Here is a 20,181-nt window from a genome sequence, read left to right on the forward strand (position 1 = left end):
GCTGAGGACAGTGCAGGCCACGCCAGAGCACCCAACCACGTAGGATGAGGTTGGTTCTTTCCCCTGGGGCTTGGCAGACACTGGCCCCTGGGCTTCCCTGGAAGTAACACAAAGGCATGGGGGGAGGTGGAGGTGGCCTGACTGCAGGTACTCTGTGAGGATTATTCTGTATGCAGGCTCTTCTGTGCTCATGGGCCAGACTGTGAATCTTCCAGACATCAGAACATTGACTGGGGAGACCACTGCCAACTGGAAATGTGATAGAAAGATGGCCTCAGATTCAGGGGAAAGGACCAATCTCATCCTATGTGGTAGCGGGGTAACAAGATAGCCTTTTGGAAAAAAGACAAAACTAGACTTACTCTTTGCATCTTTTAGCAGAATAAAGTCCAAATGGAACGGAGATTTAAATGTACAGAAACAAAACCAAATGAGTACTGGGTGAAAACATGGGTGGATTCCTCCAGAACTGGGAAGTTAGGGGAATTTTACTGTAGCTTGAAATCAAGCAACAATAAGGGAAAACAAATGATAAATTACACAGAAATGAAGTTTGCAGGACCAACACCTTTATATTCAAAATAAAAAGACAAATGGTGAACTGGAGGAAGTGTTTCCAACTTATGTTATACATAACACATATAAAATTAATGTACATAAGGTTATTTAAAATTAGGGGTTTCATTTTCAACAAATGGTGTTGTAACTATTGTATAACCATATGCCAACAAAGTGAATCTCAATCCTTGCCCCACACCATCTAAAGAATTTAACTCAAAATGTATCATCAACCAAAATGTACAGCAGAAACTTCTAAAAGAAAACATAAGAGAAAACCTACTGACCTTCACTTTGGTCAAGATTTATTAAATAAATAATCTTTGGTGAAGATTTATTAAATAGAACACAAAGAGCAGGAATTTTTGAGGAAGGAATTCAATGAGTAGGAACTCATCAAGATTTAGAACATTTGTTCCTCAAAATTAAAGGAAAACGCAAAGCATAAACTGGGAGAAGATATTTGCAAAATATATATATCCAAAAAAGGACTTGTACTCCATGCTATAAAGAAGTCCTGGTGACTTCTCTGGTGGTTCCGTGGCTACAACTCCATGTTCCCAATGCAGGGGACCATGGTTTGACCCCTAGGTGGGGAACTAAGATACTGCAAACTGCAACTAAGCCTGTGAGTCAAAGCTACTGAGCTCACACGCTAGAGAAGCCCGCACTGCAACGAAGACACGGTGCAGCCAAAAATAAAATAATAATAAAATAATTTATTAAAAGTGAATTTGGAGTCTACTCTTTATACCATCTCTCTGGTATCATATCGATTGCTTATATAACTTGTCAGTTGCATCAAAAAAGACTGTAAGTGTTTGCAATTTTTAATCCTAGTGTTAAGAACAAAGTTTTTAAAAATCTGCAATGTATGTCACAAAGGGTTAACATAATTAGTTCAGTTCAGTTCAGTCATTCAGTCATGTCTGACTCTTTGCAACTCCATGGACTGCAGCACACTTGTCCATCACCAACTCCCAGGGCTTGCTCAAACTCATGTCCATTGAGTTGGTGATGCCATCCAAACATCTCATCCTCTGTTGTCCCCTTCTTTTGCCTTCTATCTTTCTCAGCATCAGGGCCTTTTCCAATGAGTCAGTTCTTCGCATCACGTGGCCAAAGTACTGGAGTTTCAGCTTCAACATCAGTCCTTCCAATGAATATTCAGGACTGATTTCCTTTAGGACGGGCTGGTTTGTTCTTCCAGTCCAAGGGACTCTCAAGAGTCTTCTCCAACACCACAATTCAAAAGCATCATTCTTTGGTGCTCAGCTTTCTTTACAGTCTAACTCTATAGTGCTTCTAAAATGAGAGGGAAGAGACCAACAAGCAGGTTCACAGAGAAGTCAGTGAAAGTGGCTCTTAATCATATGAAGAGATGCTCAACCTTACCTCCAAGAAAGATGCAAAAGGAAATTACACCAAGATGCTATTTCTTGCTTCTCAGATTGCCAGAATACCAAATATTTGACAACATTCTTTGTTCACAAGGCTGTAAGGAAAGCTCACCAGCAGAAATACAAGATCCTACAACCCTGTGGAAGGGAACTGGGCAACATACAGAAAAAGATACAAATGCCCATTTCTAGGAATCTATCCTAAAATTAAACTGGCAAAACTGAAAAGACCTAACTAAAGCTACTTATTACAGCACTAATTTTATGGCAAGAGACGTCCAGTAATAGCAGACTGGCTGAATACATGACAGCACATTCACAAGGGAGGTGAAGGCAGCTGCATAAAGGAGAAAGGGACATGCCCAGATGCTGCAAAGGAGAGGTGGCTGGACACTGACAGGAATATGCCAAAATGTGGGCCAGTGGGAAAGAACTACTGTTCACTGACGTTCAGATTTTTTGGAATGGAGCCAGAAACCATAGCGTTGATAAATGGTTACTGATAGGGCAGCGTGGTAAGAGACTGGTGGGAACAGGGAGGGAAGCAAGTCTTCTGAATGCACTTTCTTTTGTGTACTGGACTTTGAAACCATATAGGGTTTCGGTTCAGTTCAGTTGCTCAGTCGTGTCCGACTCTTTGCGACCCCTGGCAGCACGCCAGACCTCCCTGTCCATCACCAACTCCTGGAGTCCACCCAAACCCATGTCCATCGAGTCAGTGATGCCATCCAACCATCTCATCCTCTGTTGTCCCCTTCTCCTCCTGCCCTCAATCTTTCCCAGTATCAGGGTCTTTTCAAATGAGTCAGCTCTTTCCATCAGGTGGGCAAAGTATTGGAGTTTCAGCTTCAACATCAGTCCTACGAATGAACACCCAGGACTGATCTCACTTAGGATGGACTGTTTGGATCTCCTTGCAGTCCAAGGGACTCTCAAGAGTCTTCTCCAACACCACACTTCAAAAGCATCAATTCTTCCATGCTCAGCTTTCTTTATAGTCCAACTCTCACATCCATACATGACCACTGGAAAAACCATAGTCTTGACTAGACAGACAAAGTTTGTCAAAGTAATGTCTTTGTTGTTGACAAAGTAATGTTGTCTTTGTTGACAAAGTAATGTCTCTGCTTTTTAATATGCTGTCTAGGTTGGTAATGACTTTCCTCCCAAGTTTACATAATCATAAAACAAAATTGTATCAAAATGTTAAAAATGTAACTTTAAAAAGCAAACAAGTGAAACTGTAGAGTTAAGGTCATACCCCAAATGGGATATATCCTAACAGCAAGAAGAAGTGCAAAACAAATCTAGACTACTTTCAATAATCATAGTGTTAATAATATTGACATTGTTATTCTGACATCATTACATATAACTAATAAATGTGTTTATATAATTAGAACCCAGGATTTTAAATACAGGAAAAAACTGCCTCCACCTGGACCTGGGGATGAGCCAGGGACACTGTGAGTAGCAGTGGTGCCCACCTGGACCTTTAATGGCTCACACCACCTCTGGACACTCTGATTCACATATTGATACTGTGTACTACCTGCTTTCCCCACTCACAGGTAAAAGGGACTTATTGGGAATGTTGCTTGTTTTACCTACTCATGTAGCTCTGGCACTTAGAACACTGCCAAGCATACAACAGGCACTCAATAAATACCATGCCTGTGAAGAGTGGCAGAGCTGGACACATACACAAAAGCTAGTTGTTGAATTGCTTAAAAAAAAAAAAAAGCAAAATGTTAGTTGCTGAAACTAAGCAAAAGACATGCAGGTATTTCACTGTAATATACTTTTAATCTTTATGAATGAACATTTTAAAAATAAGTTGTTGTTCAGTCCCTAAGTTGTGTCCAGCTCTTTGCAACTCCATGGACTGCAGCTAGGCTTCCCTGTCCTTCACTATCTCCCAGAGTTTGCTCAAAGTCATGTTCACTGAGTCAGTGATGTCATGCAAACATCTCATCCTGTCACCTCCTTCTCCTCTTGCCCTCAGTCTTTCCCAGCATTAGGGTCTCTTCGCATCAGGTGGCCAAAGTATTGGAGTTTCAGGATCAGTCCTTCCAATGAATATTCAGGATTGATTTCCTGTAAGATGACAGGTTTAACCTCCTCGCTGTCCAAGGGGCTCTCAAGAGTTCCCCAGCACCACAGCTCAAAAGCATCAATTTTCCAGCCCTCAGCCTTCTTTATGGTCCAAATCTCACATCTGTACACGACTACTGGAAAAGTCACAGCTTTGGCTATACAAAACTTTGTCGGCAAAGTGATGTCGCTGCTTTTTAATACGTGATATAGGTTTGTCATAGCTTCCCTTCCCCCCCTACTCCCCCCCAAGGAGCAAGCATCTTTTAATTTCATGGCTGCAGCCACTGTTCAGTGATTTTGGACCCTAACATAACTCAGCAGTGGAAAAACCACAGCTTTGATTATATGGACCTTGAAATAGTTGGGAAGAGAAAAAGAAAGCAGGGTGTGCTGAGAAGATCTTAGAAGCATCAGTTCTCTGCCGGGACCAACGTTGCCGAGCTCAAGCTCCTCATTGTTAAAAGGTAAACTGAGGCATGTTAGAATTTATGAAGAGCTTATGTGAGCAAACAGAGGATGGAATAGTGGTTAGGAGTGCTCTGCCGGCAGGAGCTATATTAGTTTTTATAGACGGAAAAGCAAAGCAAGGGCTTTGACAGGCCACGACTTAAGCCGTCAACTTAATTGGAAAGCCTAGCTGGGGGCTACCAAGGCAGCAGAGCCACCCCCACCCTAATGGCCTCCTCGTTTAATTATGTTAACACTGGCAACTGGCCAAAACCATCTAGGATGGTCCAAAAATAGGGCCAAATCGGACAACCTGGGTCCTGAGCTTCAGTCTCTTGGCAGAGAGGACCCTACCTCACCGGGATGTGTGGGGCAGATGAGTTCCCTGTGGGAAGCTGACCTCACCTTTCCCGAGTAGAAACCCTGCCCCTGACGCCGGGGCCAGCTATCCCCAGAATTACTGCCACATCCTCTCCCACTTCAGCCTCGGGTCTTTCCCAGACCACGTTTCCTGCCCAAAAGTCGGGGCACCAGCTTGGTCCGGTCGGTCCTCCCAGCCAACGAGCCACTTGGAAGTACTCTTTGGGGGTGACCGCGGGTGCGGCAGGCAGCAGCGACGGCCACCTCTTCCTCCCGCCCCCGCTGGTCCTGCCCTGCCGAAGTGCGCAAACCCCAGCGTAAGGGGACGGGGAGGAGGTCGCCGCCACACACGACGACCACCGACAGCCAACGCCAGGCCCCGCCTCGGCAGGCGTGACTTCTGGAGGCAACAGGGCGAGGATTCACCCGACTCGGAATCGGGCTGTGCCCGCAGGGCCGGAGGTACGAGTTACCCGCAGGAGCTTCCGCGAGGCCGCCGGCATGTGCAGCCTGTAGGAGACCCGGACGCGGCGTGGCCTATCTAGGCGCGGTGGAAGCTGCGTCTCTCGGTGGCTCTGGCGCGTGCGTCAGTCAGGAGAAAGGCGCAGAGCGGGGAGGGCGGGGCCCAAGGCGGACTGGGAAGTGTCGCGTCCTAGGAGTGGCGGTCTGGGAGGCGTGGGCGGGGCCCTTGGGGGCGGGGCGCCCTGCGATTGGCGGGTGCGCAGATGGGGCGGGGCGCCCCCTTTGTCTGAGTGCGGTGCGGGCGGCCACCCCTGTGGGTGAGGCAACTGCTGGGACGGTGAGTCGGGGCGCGGGCTGCATTCCGCACCCTCTACCCGCGCGCCGGGGTCGGGGGCCAGGACCCTCCACGCGATCGGGCGCTGCCCGCGAGCGCCCCTTGCCTTTCCCTGCCCACTCCGAGCCCCTACCCCGCTATCGCCTCCCCCGGGCCCTCCCCACTCCCGCGAACGGCGAGCCCTACGCCGCCGGTAGTCGGCGGCGCCCGGAGCTCCGGCCTCGCGCGGGGCCCGGGTGCGGGCCGGGGGCGCGAACACTTATTCCACTGGGATCGCCGTTGGCATCTCTCCGCAGAGAGTGCTTCTTCCCGAGTCCACTCCCGCCTCCATTTTTATCGAGGCTCGTCTCTCGGTTGTTTGTGAAAGCCCCTTTCGTGAGCGCGAGCAGCCATTCCCGGGGTCCTGGCGTCCCGGCGCCTGCCCAGCGCGACGCTTCGGGTTCGGGAAGCCGGACCCTCGGTGTGCGCTGCCTGGCGTTTCGGTTCTGATCAGCTTGGTTCTTTAACGGGTGTATCGAAGACTTTGTTCTCAGACTATCATCTGACTCCGGTTGTGATGTTTTGTTCTAAGATGGAAGATTTCGAGTGTTCAGTGGTCAAATATTTAGCCTCGAGGCTTTTGGCTTTGTGCTGTGTCTTAAAGGGCTTTCCCTACTCTAAGTTTAGTTCTAAAATAAACTCGTTTTCTCTGGTACTTGTGAAACGTTGGCTCCATCTGGAATCGTTTTGATGTGGGGAAAGTTGGAAATCCAGCTTCAGTGTTTTCCCTAAACCCTGGTATTTCTGACACTATTGAATAACTCATTTCGCCGTTGATGTGGAAAACCACCTTTGTCCAGTGTTAAATTCTCCCAAATCTTGGGCCCATTTCTGGCATTTATGTTGTTTTGATGTGAAAAGGTTTTGATTTTCATCCAAATCTGTGGGTCTCTGCTCCCCAGAGTTTATTCAGGTTCTTTTTATCATATAATTTTAAAATTTAGCTCTTTTTCATTCATTAGCTGTGTGCTTTCAGTATATGATATGAAATGATCTCATTTAATTTCTGTTATTTTTTAAAGCTCAGTTATAGCTCAGTTTTATTCAGCAAATAAAGGATAGTACACTCTTGAGGCGTGAGGACAGGCTGCTGGGACCCCAGAGGAGAGGCTAATTTCTGCTTTTGCTTAGCTTTCTGGGAGCTTGGTTGAGCTTTGTGCAAAGGACTCATTTTAGACCTGTTGTCTGAGTGAGGTTACTGGAACATCTTCCCCAGGATTTGAATGCCTGGCCTATCTTGTTTGTTTATAGATATGGCCCTACTCTGCCCTTTCTAGTCCAGGACTGCTTGGCTCTCTGCACTACGATTTTGTGGATACAGGGGGCAGCATTAACATATTTCTAAGGTTTACTTTAACCTTGTTTCTTGCCGTCTGTGACTAGAACAGTTTTCCCTGAATATTTTCTGACTCCGTGTTGCTGCTGTGTAGAAAAGCTACCTGTGTGGATACACGTCTGTGATCATTTTCCTCTGAAGCATGCAGGGTTGTGGTTTGGGCTTACAGGTGGATCGGAACTGCTTCTTTGGAAGGTGCTTCCAGCCTGGCGGGCCAGGCTTCGAGCAGATGAAGAAAGAGGAGCAGGTCTTCCAGCGGGAAAACCTGGGGGTGAGGATGGTGAGGAAGAGTGGGGAGACCCTGGAGCTGTCCACCCCAGACCAGGGGCTGCAAGTGTGCCTGTCACGCCTGTCACTGTTGGTGGGGTCTTTGGGAGGAAGATCTTCAGCAGTTCCAGCAAGAGCTGCTGCTGCTAAGTCGCTTCAGTCGTGTCCGACTCTGTGCGACCCCAGAGACAGCAGCCCACCAGGCTCCCCCGTCCCTGGGATTCTCCAGGCAAGAACACTGGAGTGGGTTGCCATTTCCTTCTCCAGTGCATGAAAGTGAAAGTGAAGTCACTCAGTCGTGTCCAACTTTTAGCGACCCCATGGACTTCAGCCCACCAGGCTCCTCTGTCCATGGAACTCTCCAGGCAAGAGTGCTGGAGTAGGGTGCCATTGCCTTCTCCGCCAGCTAGAGCTAGAAGTTACTAAAGCTTAGCTTACAGAACAAAATAACAATAATGTTGAATCCTAAGCTCTCTCGTCTCTGCAGCCCCATTTTCAGTTCCTGTCCCTTAGTCACCACCGAGCCAGAACTCACTTGGAAGAGTGTCTCACTGCAGTGTGATCACTGCTGCAGAGAACATTGGCCTGCTCTGCTTTGGTTTGGGTTATTCTCTGGGACGTGGGTGGATGGGTTGCTGTTGTGGGCACCCCTTGGGCAGGTGCTTTTTGTACTTGTTTCTGTGTTGGGGGTGGCATGGCTTCCCTCGGCAGCTCCTCAGAGCCAGTTTGACCCTCCATGGTGTTAATTCTGACTTCAGGGATCATCTAAACAGGACTTGACCTGCTCACCTGTTCTCCCTTCCTCCCTGAACTCCTGTTGCCTTGAGCTATGGGCCCTGAGTAACAGCCAGCTTCAGTGCCTGGGTGGCTCTGTTGTCATCCCTGTGGTGTCAGTTAGCAGCCTGCAGTGTTTTTTGCTGTCTTTTCATTCCATGCAGACTTGTTCTAGGAGACCCAGACCTTATCTACCAAAGTAAAAGTACAGAAAAATGAAAAACTAGTTAGTTCCACTTTTACATTTGTTTTCTTTCTCTTTTATCAGAATATAGAGTCTTATTCCATTTGGGCTGCTATAATAGAGCACCAGAGACTGGGCAGCCTGTAAAACAGCAGATGTCATTTCTCACAGTGTGGAGGCCAGACATCTGAGGTTAGGATCAGCAGAATTGGGAGCCCTCATCCTGGCTGCAGACATTGTGTCCTCACATGGAGGGAGGGGTCTCTTACCAAGGGGACTCCACTCTCAGGACCTGAGCACCGCCCCGCCCCCCCCAACATTGAGCCTTAGGTCATTTGGAGGCACAGACATCCAGAGCAGAGCAACAGGCACACTTTATAATATACTGTTTTCCTTCAGTACTTAGAGGTCATCCTGGGCAGAGCTCTTCTGCTTTCTGTTTTCGTGCTTCTCTGGAATTCACTGGGTGGGAATCCTGTCCCCTTCTCTGCCCCTCCGTGCCTCAAACTATTGGCCGGGGGTTTGAGTTAATCTCATCAGATGAGGTGACACTTAGTTACATGCTCTCTTTAACCTCGCTGTCCTCCTGAGGCCCTCCGAGGAGCTGTGTCATCTCAGTCTGGTGTGTCTAGTGCTGTGGACAAGGGCTCACATCCCCTTGTGGTCCTGGGGTCATTGTTTGTGCAACAGGAGCATTGTGAACACCTCCATATCCTGTGCTTTTGCTGACCTGTCTGGCCGCCTGGCCCAGCCTGAATCTTGGTCTGCGTGGGTGTGGGACTGGTGTGTGGAAGGGACTGGTGGATTTGGCGGCAGCACCATCCTGGAGTCTGTTCTGAAACCACACAGTTCATGTGGGATCCGAACGCACGAGCTGAGACTCGAACCCACTGTCTCTTAATTGAAACCACACACCTTTGCTCAGGACTTACTGAAGCTCAGGTTCTGTGTGTCTCAGTGCAGAAGGAATTCACAGCAGGATGCAAAGTGATAGGTGATAAGTGGATTTATTTAGAGAGATACACATTCCTTAGACAGAATGGTGTCTGTCTCAAAAGGCCCTGAAATGTAACTAAATGGTTAGTTTCTATGGGCTGTGTAGTTTCATAGGCTGCTGAATAGGAGGATTAATCCAACTATTTCAGGAAGGGCCAGGGGCTTCCAGGAATTCAGGAATTGGGCCACTGCCCACTTTTCAGCCTTTCTGGTCATCTGGCCTTGGAACTGTGGGGACTGTGGGTGTGTTGTCATTTAGCTGATGTATCACATTGAGCATATAATGAGGCTCAGCTTCCACTGGAAGCGGAGCCTTCCGCCATCTTGGGCCTAGTTGGTTCTAACCAGTCTATGTCTCATCTTTAAGGGTTGTGCTCAGTCCCCTTCCCTTCTGGTTTCAAGTCCATCCGAGGAAGGCGTGCATTGCCTAGGGGTATGTCTGCTGCACCATAATAGGCCAGGTGACTTTCTCAACTGCGAGAGCTAGCAGACACTCCACTTCCCCACTGCTGCTGGAGTTGGTGCTCCTCCGGCACTTGTTGCTGTTCTGAAGGGTGGAGTGTGGAGTCATTTCTCCTGTAATTTCATTCACTTGTTCAGCCATGCTTGAGCCACTGGCTGCTCTGCTGGGACTGGCAGGGGTTGTGAGAACGATGAGGCAGAGGCCCCCAAGGTGGGTCGGGAACGGTCTCAATGAGAGGGTGATGGTCTCACTGAGAGGGTGACAGCTGAGCGCCAGCTGAGGGGCAGGAGGCACCCCGCTGCGGGGAGGGGCGCTCAGAGCAGGTCTCTCAGCAGCCTCAGGAGCGGAGGCGGGGCTTGGAGCTGAGGCAGGGCCCTGCGTCCTGTGGGGGCGGGGCCTGGAGCCAGGAGGGGCCCTGCGTCACTTGGGGTCGGGGCCTGGAGCCGAGGAGGGGCCCTGCGTCCCGTGGGGGCGGGTCTTGGAGCTGAGGCAGGGCCCTGCGTCCCGTGGGGGCGGGGCAGGACTGTGCTGCCACTGGAGGGCGGGTCCAGTGGGCGTGAGTGAGTGAGTGAGCAGGAGGGCAACTTCAGGATCTGGATCGAATGCACTTGCCAGACCAGGGGCAGACCAGGCCTGGGGAGGGGATGGGTGTCGGGGCTGGATGTTAAGTGTCTGAGGTGCTAGAGGACACCCATGAGGAGATGGCCAGCTGGAGGGGAAGGAGGTTGCCAGCTTAGCGCACCAACTGGAGCCCTGTGCTCCACTGGACGTTCAGGCCTGTGGGGCAGAAGCAGCTCAGGTCACAGACATGGGCTCGGGCAGGAGCCGGCCTGGCTGGAGGCCTCCGGCCGAATGATCCAGCAGCTCCTAGATTAGCTATGCTGGCTGCCAGCACCAACGGGGAGCCGGCGAACGGGGTTCCTATGGGTGCTCATTGTTAGATCCTGCCCAGGTGTGGTCAGGTCATCTGAAAATGACTGTCTATCTCCTCTGGGTTCCCAGAGGACCAGAGCTGCATGGTTCAGGAGGCAGTATCTCGTGCTGGTGAGGGTGGACAGGGGCGCCCACGGTGACCGACTTGCTGGAGACTGGGGTTACCCACCGCTGACAGCAGATAAGGATTTGGTCATATGGAGGTCAGAGGAGACCCTGACAGGGGCCACTTGGGATGGAGGGGATGGAGACCGCCTGAGGGAGTGGCTGGATTAGGCCATAGGGAGGATGACTGTCCATGAGAGATGGCGGGTGTGGGCAGCCCATGAAGGGTTGGGGGAGCGGTACTGCTCTTCTAGGGGGTGTGGGCACTGGAGTAGCCACCGGAGGCAGCTGTTCCCCCACTTTTCAGTTCTGAGAGTTGGTGAGGCGGGACCAGCCCTGTTGTTTCCAGTTCTTCATGCCTGGTAGCACCCTCATGCCTGTTTGTCCAACATCAGTGTTTCAGATGAATTCTGAGCTAACTTTTATTCACTCCTTTCATTTTTCCCAGGTGATGGGCCTGCTGGGCTTGTGCCCACTTCTGTCTGGCAGGGTGGGTGTGGCACACACCTTGGCAGTGCTTGTCCCAGTGTTGCCAGAGCCCGCCCAGCCCCAGGCCTCCCCATCAGGTCCTCAGACCAAATCTCGGGGTCACTCTGGATGCATCCACCAGAACTGGGCCCCCACTGGAGCCGCCGGGCAGGACCAGGCATGCCCAGGGCATCAGCGAGCCCACAGGAGGGTTGTGGTCCCCACACCACAAGTGCACCCTCTCCTCATGGGGGTTGTCTCTGGAGGCAGTCAGGCCTGGTGTTTCCCCCTCCCCATGATGTGCTCACCCAGCCCTGTGTGTGTACTGCAGGCCATGCCTGGTAAGCTGGGTAGTCCAATGGCCCTTGGGGCGCATGGCATACCCAGGTGTCTTGGGTGGGACCATCCTGGGCCCCTCATATGCTCCTTCCTCTTCCTCAGCCCTACACGCTTCTCCGATACTGTCTCCCTCATACGTGCCACGGAGCAGATGATGGCGGCAGCCCGGCTCCTGCCGCCACCAGCGGTGCCTCAGGTGAGTAGCCCCAAGGCCTTTGCAGCGCCCCTGCCATCCTCACATCCTCCCACTCCCAGGGGCCTGGTGGCATCCTGAGCATCACTGCATTTTGAACACTGTGGCCCCTTCCTGTTGCCCCCCGTCCAGGGGCGCGTCCCCACACCCCACACTGCTTGCACCCTCCTTGTCTGGGACATGGACTCTGAGTCCAACCTGCAGGCCCCCTGTTGTTCCAGGCCAAGGTGACCTTCGAGGACGTGGCCGTGTTCCTCTCCCAGGATGAGTGGGATCGTCTGGGCCCCGCCCAGCGTGGCCTCTACCGACACGTGATGATGGAGACCTACGGGAACGTGGTCTCCGTGGGTAAGGCCCCCTGCAGGCCTTGGGTGGGGCGTGGTGAGGGTGCTTGTGGATATTGTACAGACGAAAGGACTTCCCTCCCCACGAGCAGGAATTCCAGGATCCAAGCCCGAGGTGATCTCCCAGCTGGAGCGAGGAGAGGAGCCGTGGGTCCTGGACAAGCAGGGCAACGAGCAGCTCAGGGGCTGGGGCATCAGCCACTCAGGTGAGCGCGGAGTGGCCTCTGTGCACTAAGGGCTGTGCACCTGCGGGTGCTCCTGGGGTCTGACCTGGCGGGGACTCCTGCGGGTGAGAGGGCAGCAGGCAGAGGCCCAGTGCAGGGAATGGGCAGGGTGGTAAGTGCAGCTGGGTGTGGGTTGGGTGCCTTGAGGCAAGGTGAGCACATGTGGCTGCTGGGCCCCTGACAGGTCCCTGCTCTGAATGGACCTCAGAGGTTGAGGGACATGGGCTGGTTTCGGGAAGAAGGAAGCACCTAAGTGTGAAAGGGAAGTTTCTTAACCTGACTCTTAGTGTGGCTAGAGCTGTTTGCCGTGAGGCAAAGGAGCCCACCGTCCACAGCTGTCCTGGGGGTTCCATCTGAAATTTGGCAAGACCAGACACGATAGCATAAGTAAAGCTGTAAGAATTAGAAAGAAAGAGGAAAAACATTGCTTGTAGTTCATGATATTGTCTATATGTGAGAAGACTGATCAGGACCTCCTTGGTGGCCCAGTGATTGAGAATCCGCCTGCCGGTGCGGGGGTCACAGGTTTGATCCCTGGTCCGAGAAGATCCCACGTGCTGTGGAACAGCTAAGCCCATGTGACACAACTACTGAGTCTACGCTTGAGAGTCCGGGAGCCACTACTACTTGGCCCACGAGCCGCAAGTGCTAGAGCCTGCGTGCCTAGAGCCCGTGCTTTGCAGCAAGGGAAGCCACCACAGCAAGAAGCCTGCACATCACAACTCGAGAGTAACCCCCGCTCACTGCAACTAGAGAAAAGCTGTCACCGCAGTGAAGACCCACCGCAGCCAAAAATAAAATAAATAAAATTATATTAAAAAAAATGCAAACAAGAACATGTTGACCTCCTAGGCACAGACCCCTGCAGATTCTTCAGGCAGAGTCTGTCTTGGAAGTGCCTTTCCTGGTGTAGGGACTGCTTGGTTTTGGAGCCTGCTATTTTTCAGGGGCTCTTGTTGGGGTTTGAGGAAGTTCATTGCACAGCACCTGTCCTAAGTTCTGAATGAATTCAACAGTGAAGCTTACATCTCAGTAATGCTGTTACCACCAAAAAAAGGGAAAATTGATGGGACTTGAAAATATCCCTGTTACAGAAAAAGCAAAATCCAGTGAATGTGGCCAGTTGCCATTCAGTATGCTTCCTAATAAGAAACCCCAGAGAGACCCTAACCCCCCACAATCAGGTAGGGAGGGCTTCCGGGTCTTGGCCATGAAGCAGAACGTGGGTCCCCTGGACTGAGAAGGTCCAGCTCTCTCTCATTGGCTAAGTCTCTCCTCAGGTGTGTCCCCCTCAGGTCTTGCTCTGCCTGCTGGGCTTCTTGCTCTAGGACATCCCTCAAGGACCGTTTTAACGCTGTCCCCAACCAGGCCTTGTGGGAACTGGAGGAAGCAGCAGAGGCGTTGCTGAGATGGGCCTGGGAGGACTGGCTCTGCCCCGACACCGTCCCCTGCTGTCACAGCCCTGCCCGCCTGTCGAGTATCCTGGATGAGCATCGTTCTGAGTAGCCAGTCCTCCTGGGACAGTCCTGTTTCCTGGTGACGTCTTGTCAATTCAGTGGCTGTCTTCAAGGTTTAAAATCTGTCATCCTCAGCATACCCTGCTCCACCCTCAACCTGCAGTGCCCCTGACCTGAGTGTAGAAACACCCCCGCCTTCTCGGCCATCCTCACTGCCACCTGCGGGCCCCATCTTGTTCCCCAGGGGGGAGTCTGCAGGACGGGCTCTCAGGAGCTCGTGCTTCGCTCCAGCAGCCCCCTCCCTGCCCTGCACAGTAATAGGTGTAGTCCTGCGTCGATTCCGCCTCTAATGGCCTCTGGACCCTCCAGGGCGGGCAGGGCTGCGGCTGTGACCGTGTGTGCTCCTCAGGCTCTTGAATGGGACCTGGCCCTTCTCCAGCCACACTGTTGGGTGGACACCTTTCCTCTTTGTCACCCACTGGTGACTTCTAGCCTTGGGCCCTCGAGGGCCGCCCTGTCCCAGTGGAGCACCTGCAGGGTGGAATGCACTCTGCAGTCTCAGAAGGGGTGAACACGCTCCCTTTCGTTTTGGTTTTTCAGGATGTGAGCACAAGGATCAGGACCAGGACGCAGACTCCAGCTTGAGGCCGCTCACTTCAGAGGAGATATCAATGATTCTGAGGAAAACGCCTGCCGAGTGGAGTGATCCAGGCAGTTACGAACCTGAGCAGAGTTTCTGTCCGAGTCCCAGCCCTGCCCGCCCCCTTGAAGGCCAGGCCGTGAGGCCCAGCGCGCCGGTCGCCCAGCGCCCGGCTGTTCCTGGCGGGGAGAGGCCTTACCGGTGCGTGGAGTGCGGGAAGTGCTTTGGGCGGAGCTCCCACCTGCTGCAGCACCAGAGGACGCACACCGGGGAGAGGCCCTATGTGTGCGGTGTGTGTGGCAAGGCCTTCAGCCAGAGCTCGGTGCTCAGCAAGCACAAAAGGATCCACACGGGCGAGAAGCCCTACGCGTGCCACGAGTGTGGAAAGGCCTTTCGAGTGAGTTCGGATCTCGCTCAGCATCACAAGATACACACAGGGGAGAAGCCGCACGAGTGTCTCGAGTGCCGCAAGACCTTCACGCAGCTCTCGCACCTCCTGCAGCACCAGCGCATCCACACTGGCGAGCGGCCGTACGTGTGCGGCGTGTGCGGCAAGGCCTTCAACCACAGCACCGTGCTGCGCAGCCACCGGCGGGTACACACGGGGGAGAAGCCGCACGAGTGTGCAGAGTGTGGTCGCGCCTTCAGCGTGAAGAGGACACTGCTCCAGCACCAGCGGGTGCACACCGGGGAGAAGCCCTACGCTTGCGGCGAGTGTGGCCGTGCCTTCAGTGACCGCTCTGTCCTCATCCAGCACCACAGCGTGCACACTGGCGAGAAGCCGTACGAGTGTGGTGAGTGCGGCAAAGCCTTCCGGCACCGCTCCACCCTCCTGAACCATGAGCGCATCCACACGGAGGAGAAGCCCTATGGCTGCTACGCCTGCGGCAAGGCCTTCGTGCAGCACTCCCACTTGACCCAGCACCAGCGGGTCCACACCGGGGAGAAGCCCTACGTGTGCAGCGAGTGCGGCCACGCCTTCAGCGCCCGCAGGTCGCTGGTCCAGCACCAGCGGGTCCACACCGGCGAGCGGCCCTTCCGCTGCGCACAGTGTGGCAAGGCCTTTAGCTTGAAGGCCACGCTGATTGTGCACCTGAGGACCCACACGGGCGAGAGGCCGTACGAGTGCAGCCGCTGCGGCAAGGCCTTCAGCCAGTACTCGGTGCTCGTGCAGCACCAGCGCATCCACACGGGCGAGAGGCCGTACGAGTGTGCGGAGTGCGGCCGCGCCTTCAACCAGCACGGCCACCTCATCCAGCACCAGAAGGTGCACAGGAAGCTGTGACCTTGCCTGCACGTGAAGTCACACTTGGGAACTCGGGCTCCCAGCCCTGGGAAGCCTCCAGTCCCGGCGAAGCCCCTGCCAGTGACACCCAGTGTCACCGAGGAACTCACGGGCAGCACTGAAGTGTCTCTGGAAGAACTTCAGAGGACGCCTCATTTGCTTCTCTCACCGTCTTGACGTTACGTTGCAGAGTAGGCTCACAATGGTAATGAGTTTTGGTAAAGACAGCTACTATTCATTATTAACGTTAGTTTGTTAGAAATGAGAAGCTAAAGGAAGTTTCAGCATAAGGACCACTGTCCCAGGAAAACTTCCTCATGCTCCAAATAAATGTTTTTTTCTTAGAATATTATATGCCTTTCCTAAATACAATGGTTGTTCTGATTATTGCACTTAAAATTGGGATGTTGGAGTATATTTTCAGCATTCTGTTAAACAGTAAAGTACTGTGTAGATAAAATGGTATTAAAAAATATTGTTACCAAGTGTCATCATGTAATATGACTGAAAATCCTAACTGTGTGGAACTACTTGTTTTCTATGAAAATGGTCTAAAGATTAATTAGTGAGAAATGATATAAATATAGAAAACCCTTCATCTGGTCCTTTAATTTTATTTAAGATCAGAAGGGATGTCCTAACTTATTGGTGAAAATTCAACTCAAAAATGGATCTTTCCCCCCAAATCTTTGCAGATTCATAGGGTGTCTTGGGCTTCTGGGCCCATGTGGGCTTAGGAGGTGACTTTGTACTCAGAGCCCAGACCTCACAGCTGCTGTACCACCTGGGTGCCTCTTTTTTTACACATTATGATGTTTCCCAGAAATGTTACTAAAAAAGTCTTTGGCACACACTTCTAAAACAAAATTCTCAAATAGCTTTTTGTTTACTATTTCTAATATTTCTATTCCTATGATGAAGGGTTTTCTTCATTTTTTACTTCTAGTTCCAAGAGAGTCTAGTATCTGTTGTCATATACTGTGATAAATCTAGTGTATTTATAAGTTTTGTTTTTTGGCCAAGCATTGCAGCATGTGGGATTTTAGTTCCTTGACCAAGGATCGAGGCTATGTCCCCTGCGCTGGGAACACTGAGTCTTAACCACTAAAAGCCCCTGTTCATTGTTTCTAATAATTTTTTTTTTCCTTGATGTTGAAAGCATCATCACCTCAGGAAAAATTAAGCAGCAGAGTGTTGATCCTGAAGTCCATAGCAGTCACTGGTGAAGATGAAAATGTCCCTTAGAGCTAGTCACAGTGTTCATGCTTCTTGCTGATATTTTTAGAATAGGTAAAAAGTATAAATTATAAACAGTTCATAAAATTATAATAAGCTGCAGAATAATAAAAGGCAAACATTACTTTTTAAAGTTTAAAATATAAGTTTAAAAGTTTATAATTAAAGGTAAATCAAAATAACTGAAAGGAAATTCTAGAAATATTTAAAATTATCAGAAAGGAGCTTTTAAACAAAGTTTAGACAATAATTAGACTAAGAAAAAACCAAAAAGCTTGCAGTTTGTTACAGACTTATAAGTAAATAGTGCAACAAATAAAATGATACAGTTGGTTAAAGTTGGTAAATTTGGTGACGAGATGAAGGTTCTAGAGTAATTCTCTGAGAAGGGTGGGCATGGCGTAGCCTTTGTGGATACAGGAGCTGCAGCCCAGAGTGGTCTGTGGTCCGAGTTCCCAAGCCCGTGTTTGTAAGCTTGTGTGTATGTTGCCTGGGGATGGTGTGCAGAGACACTGATGCACTTGGGCTGTCTCCTTTCCTCTGCTGATTGCAGGTATTTGATGTACAGAGGGAACTCACGAAAGAACCTGAGCACCAAGTACAGGCCAGAGACCCCCTGCACTGTGGTGGCCAATGCCCTGCATCTCAGTCCAGTTCAGTCACTCAGTCATGTCTGACTAACCCCATGGACTGCAGCACGCCAGGCTTCCCTGTCCATCACCAACTCCTGGAGCTTGCTCAAACTCATGCCCATCGAGTCAGTGATGCCATCAACCATCTCCTCCTCTGTCGCCCCCTTCTCCTGCCTTCACTGTTTCCCAGCATCAGGGTCTTTTCCAATGAGTCAGTTCTTCGTGTCAGGTGGCCAAAGTATTAGAGTTTCAGCTTCAGCATCAGTCCCTCCAATGAATATTCAGGACTGATTTCCTTTAGGATGGGCTGGTTTGATCTCCTTGGAGTCCAAGGGACTCAAGAGTCTTTTCCAACACCACAGTTCAAAAGCATCAATTCTTCGGCGCTCAGCTTTCTTTATGGTCCAGCTCACATCCATACATGACGACTGGAAAATCCATAGCTTTGACTAGACAGAACTTTGTCGGCAAGGTAATATCTGCTTTGACATCTGTGTCTTTGCTTTTTATATCTGGGTGCCAGCAATTCATGGGGGACCCACCATCACACATGTCCTCCTCCTTTCCTGGGCCATCGAACCATCCATGAGCTGTTCTTCCCAATATAGAAGAACTGGCTGTTTGCCGTAACTCCCCATCCAGTAAGATCCACGTGAGCCAACCTGCCTCCTTGAGACACAGATCCCAGTTAAATGAGCTCTTTCTATGACATGTCTGCTGATTGTCCCTGGTTGTCCCACTTCCTAGAATGGGGACCTCCATTCCTAGAATGGTGACCTACCCTTCAAAACTCTCTCCTTTTTCCTTGGTAGACAGGCCAATGTCCTACCTTCTCTCTACAGCAGACATGAAGGGGACCCAAAAAAGCTTCAGTTTTGCCAGGAAGTTCTCGCTGCTCCTGTACTTGGTCTCAGCTGCTGATGGTACCAATGTTGTGAAGGTGATAGGAGACTGCAGAGATGGTCTAGTGAGGTGGGGAAGGCCTGGTGCTGACGTTTCTGGGGAAGTGGTAGAGAAGTGGTTGACTGTAGGGCTGTTGGTGAGGACGGCATTGCTGGGGGGCCCTGGTGAGCGCGCGGTGACAGGAAGGGATGATTGTGGGTGTCGACAGTAGGGGAGGTGATGGTTTGGGTCAGGTATTGGAAAGAAAAGGCATATTGACCAGCACGGAGTCAGGGGATGGGGAAAACGTGATGATTTTAGGGTGGGGTGTTGTGTGGACAAGTGATGACGATGGGCCAGCGGGTACAGGGCAGGCAAGAGTCCCAGCCACTGGTGCCCATAGCCTTATTTTCCTTCCCACCACTCCAGCTGTTCAGTGATGCAGTTCGACTAGCTGTGTCTTCCAAATAGAACTCCTGGGACCTCGTGGACAAGGTTTTGCAGGAGCTTGAGGTAGGTCCAGTACAAATGTCAGGTGGCATAGAGAAAAAGCGTTCTCTCCATAGGGGTGCAGCCATAAGCCAATAGACTGGCTGCAGGCAGAACATACTCGTTGTGGGCACGGCCCCTAGGGGTGTCAGAGCTACAGCTGGGTAAATGCAAGGCCAAGCCTCACCTGCTGCCTTGTTCCCAGAACGTTGGCTTGGAGCAGAAGGAGGAGGAGATGCCAGACAAAACAGTGTGGCCACGTCCAGAGCCGTTCTCCCTCCCGAGCCACAGGAGGCCTCTCCACGGCCCACCTGGTGGTGAGGGGCAGTTCAGAAGACCCCTCTCTCGATAATCCTTCAGCTCTCAGTTGAGACAGGCTTCCAGGCTGCCCCTTGCTGTACCTCCAACAAACCCAGCTGTCCCATTTGCACTGCCCACCACCCCCCCCCCCACACTTCATGGCCCGTGAAACCTGACCCTTCTACATGGTTCCCTCCCCTGTGGGTCAGAACATGCCACGGATAGGTGTAAGGCCCATACCAGACCCTGAAGCCAAATTAGGGATGGGCCCTCCAGGCCTGTGAGACAGTAAAGAGAATCAATATTCTAAAAGGATATTTAGGTGTCTTATTTCTCCCCCTCTGATAACTGATGTCAGGGCCTATTCATTGCATTTCCACCAAGGGGTTGGTTTCTAATTCCTTTTTCCTTTTTAATCTCTCAACTAAGCCAATCATTTTAAGAAAATGATTTTGAGCGGAGAGCTGTTTTGTTCCATAAGTTTTTCTAGAGCTCTTCTGGATACAGCCAGTACATTGATGCACAGTGAGGCCGAGATCGCAGGCCCAAGTTTGCTAGTGAAAGCAGGTGACTGGTCTGGCCATATACAGAAATATACAGACGTCATTGTGAACATCAAGCGTCAGTAAAGGCACATCACAAGGCATTTGCATTATAAGAAATTGACTTTAGGAAAACTTCTTTTAAAAACCCATTTTTCAACATAGGAGGCTTTTCTTCATTTTTCTGAGGACTAGTGTGGACATTAGTAGCAAGGGTACTTGCTTGGGTAGCAAGGGCTGCTAAGAACTGTCATGCTGCCTTTTCCATTTATCTCCAGGACTTGTCGCTCACTAGAATGCTTTTATGATCATCTTGTACATCATTTCCATTAAATTTTTTTTTAATTTATAATAAAGGTTGAATTACATAAACATTGAGTCGATGTGCCTGCTTT

General features: G+C 51.0%; 2 protein-coding genes and 1 long non-coding RNA gene across 5 annotated transcripts in view; 2 read left to right on the forward strand and 1 right to left on the reverse strand.

Annotated features, from left to right (window-relative positions):
* Nucleotides 1-547: 547 nt before the first annotated feature.
* Nucleotides 548-5,522, reverse strand: LOC147359886 (uncharacterized). Its single transcript, XR_015141331.1, has 2 exons — nucleotides 5,336-5,522; nucleotides 548-1,863 (listed from the first exon to the last, which is right to left on the reverse strand). It is a non-coding gene; the product is annotated as an uncharacterized LOC147359886 (long non-coding RNA).
* On the forward strand, nucleotides 5,512-20,158 carry ZNF250 (zinc finger protein 250). Of its 3 annotated transcripts, none has more exons than XM_086338111.1 (5): nucleotides 5,512-5,661; nucleotides 11,665-11,758; nucleotides 11,977-12,103; nucleotides 12,192-12,305; nucleotides 14,381-20,158. In XM_086338111.1, the coding sequence occupies exons 2-5, from the start codon at nucleotides 11,714-11,716 to the stop codon at nucleotides 15,703-15,705; spliced, it is 1,611 nt and encodes a 536-aa protein (XP_086194237.1). In that variant the 5' UTR covers nucleotides 5,512-5,661; nucleotides 11,665-11,713; the 3' UTR covers nucleotides 15,706-20,158. The 3 variants fall into 3 exon arrangements, with proteins under 3 accessions (XP_086194237.1, XP_086194236.1, XP_086194238.1); XM_086338110.1 differs by lacking the exon at nucleotides 5,512-5,661 and adding an exon at nucleotides 11,043-11,564; XM_086338112.1 differs by lacking the exons at nucleotides 5,512-5,661; nucleotides 11,665-11,758; nucleotides 11,977-12,103; nucleotides 12,192-12,305 and adding an exon at nucleotides 13,692-13,893.
* LOC147359888 (uncharacterized) overlaps nucleotides 18,421-20,181 on the forward strand; it is a 28,467-nt gene continuing 26,706 nt past the window's right edge. Inside the window, exons 1-4 of the mRNA XM_086335670.1 lie at nucleotides 18,421-18,540; nucleotides 18,927-18,968; nucleotides 19,150-19,261; nucleotides 19,752-19,869. Of these exons, the coding sequence (XP_086191796.1) occupies nucleotides 18,421-18,540; nucleotides 18,927-18,968; nucleotides 19,150-19,261; nucleotides 19,752-19,869 (392 nt within the window). The remainder of the gene's footprint in view (nucleotides 18,541-18,926; nucleotides 18,969-19,149; nucleotides 19,262-19,751; nucleotides 19,870-20,181) is intronic.

The sequence above is a fragment of the Bos grunniens genome, chromosome 14, assembly GCF_055505025.1.
Source record: "Bos grunniens cultivar Pamir isolate PY7600 chromosome 14, Bosgru_T2T1.0, whole genome shotgun sequence".
In the NCBI taxonomy this organism is placed as follows: Eukaryota; Metazoa; Chordata; class Mammalia; order Artiodactyla; family Bovidae; genus Bos; species Bos grunniens.

What these genes read in the sequence shown, in the direction of transcription:
- ZNF250 (XM_086338110.1), top strand. Translation starts at nt 11,353, where the DNA reads ATGCATCCACCAGAACTGGGCCCCCACTGGAGCCGCCGGGCAGGACCA. An exon ending in CGGGAACGTGGTCTCCGTGG is followed by an intron (nt 12,104 to 12,191) that starts GTAAGGCCCCCT and finishes CCCCACGAGCAG; the next exon opens with GAATTCCAGGATCCAAGCCC. An exon ending in CTGGGGCATCAGCCACTCAG is followed by an intron (nt 12,306 to 14,380) that starts GTGAGCGCGGAG and finishes TTGGTTTTTCAG; the next exon opens with GATGTGAGCACAAGGATCAG.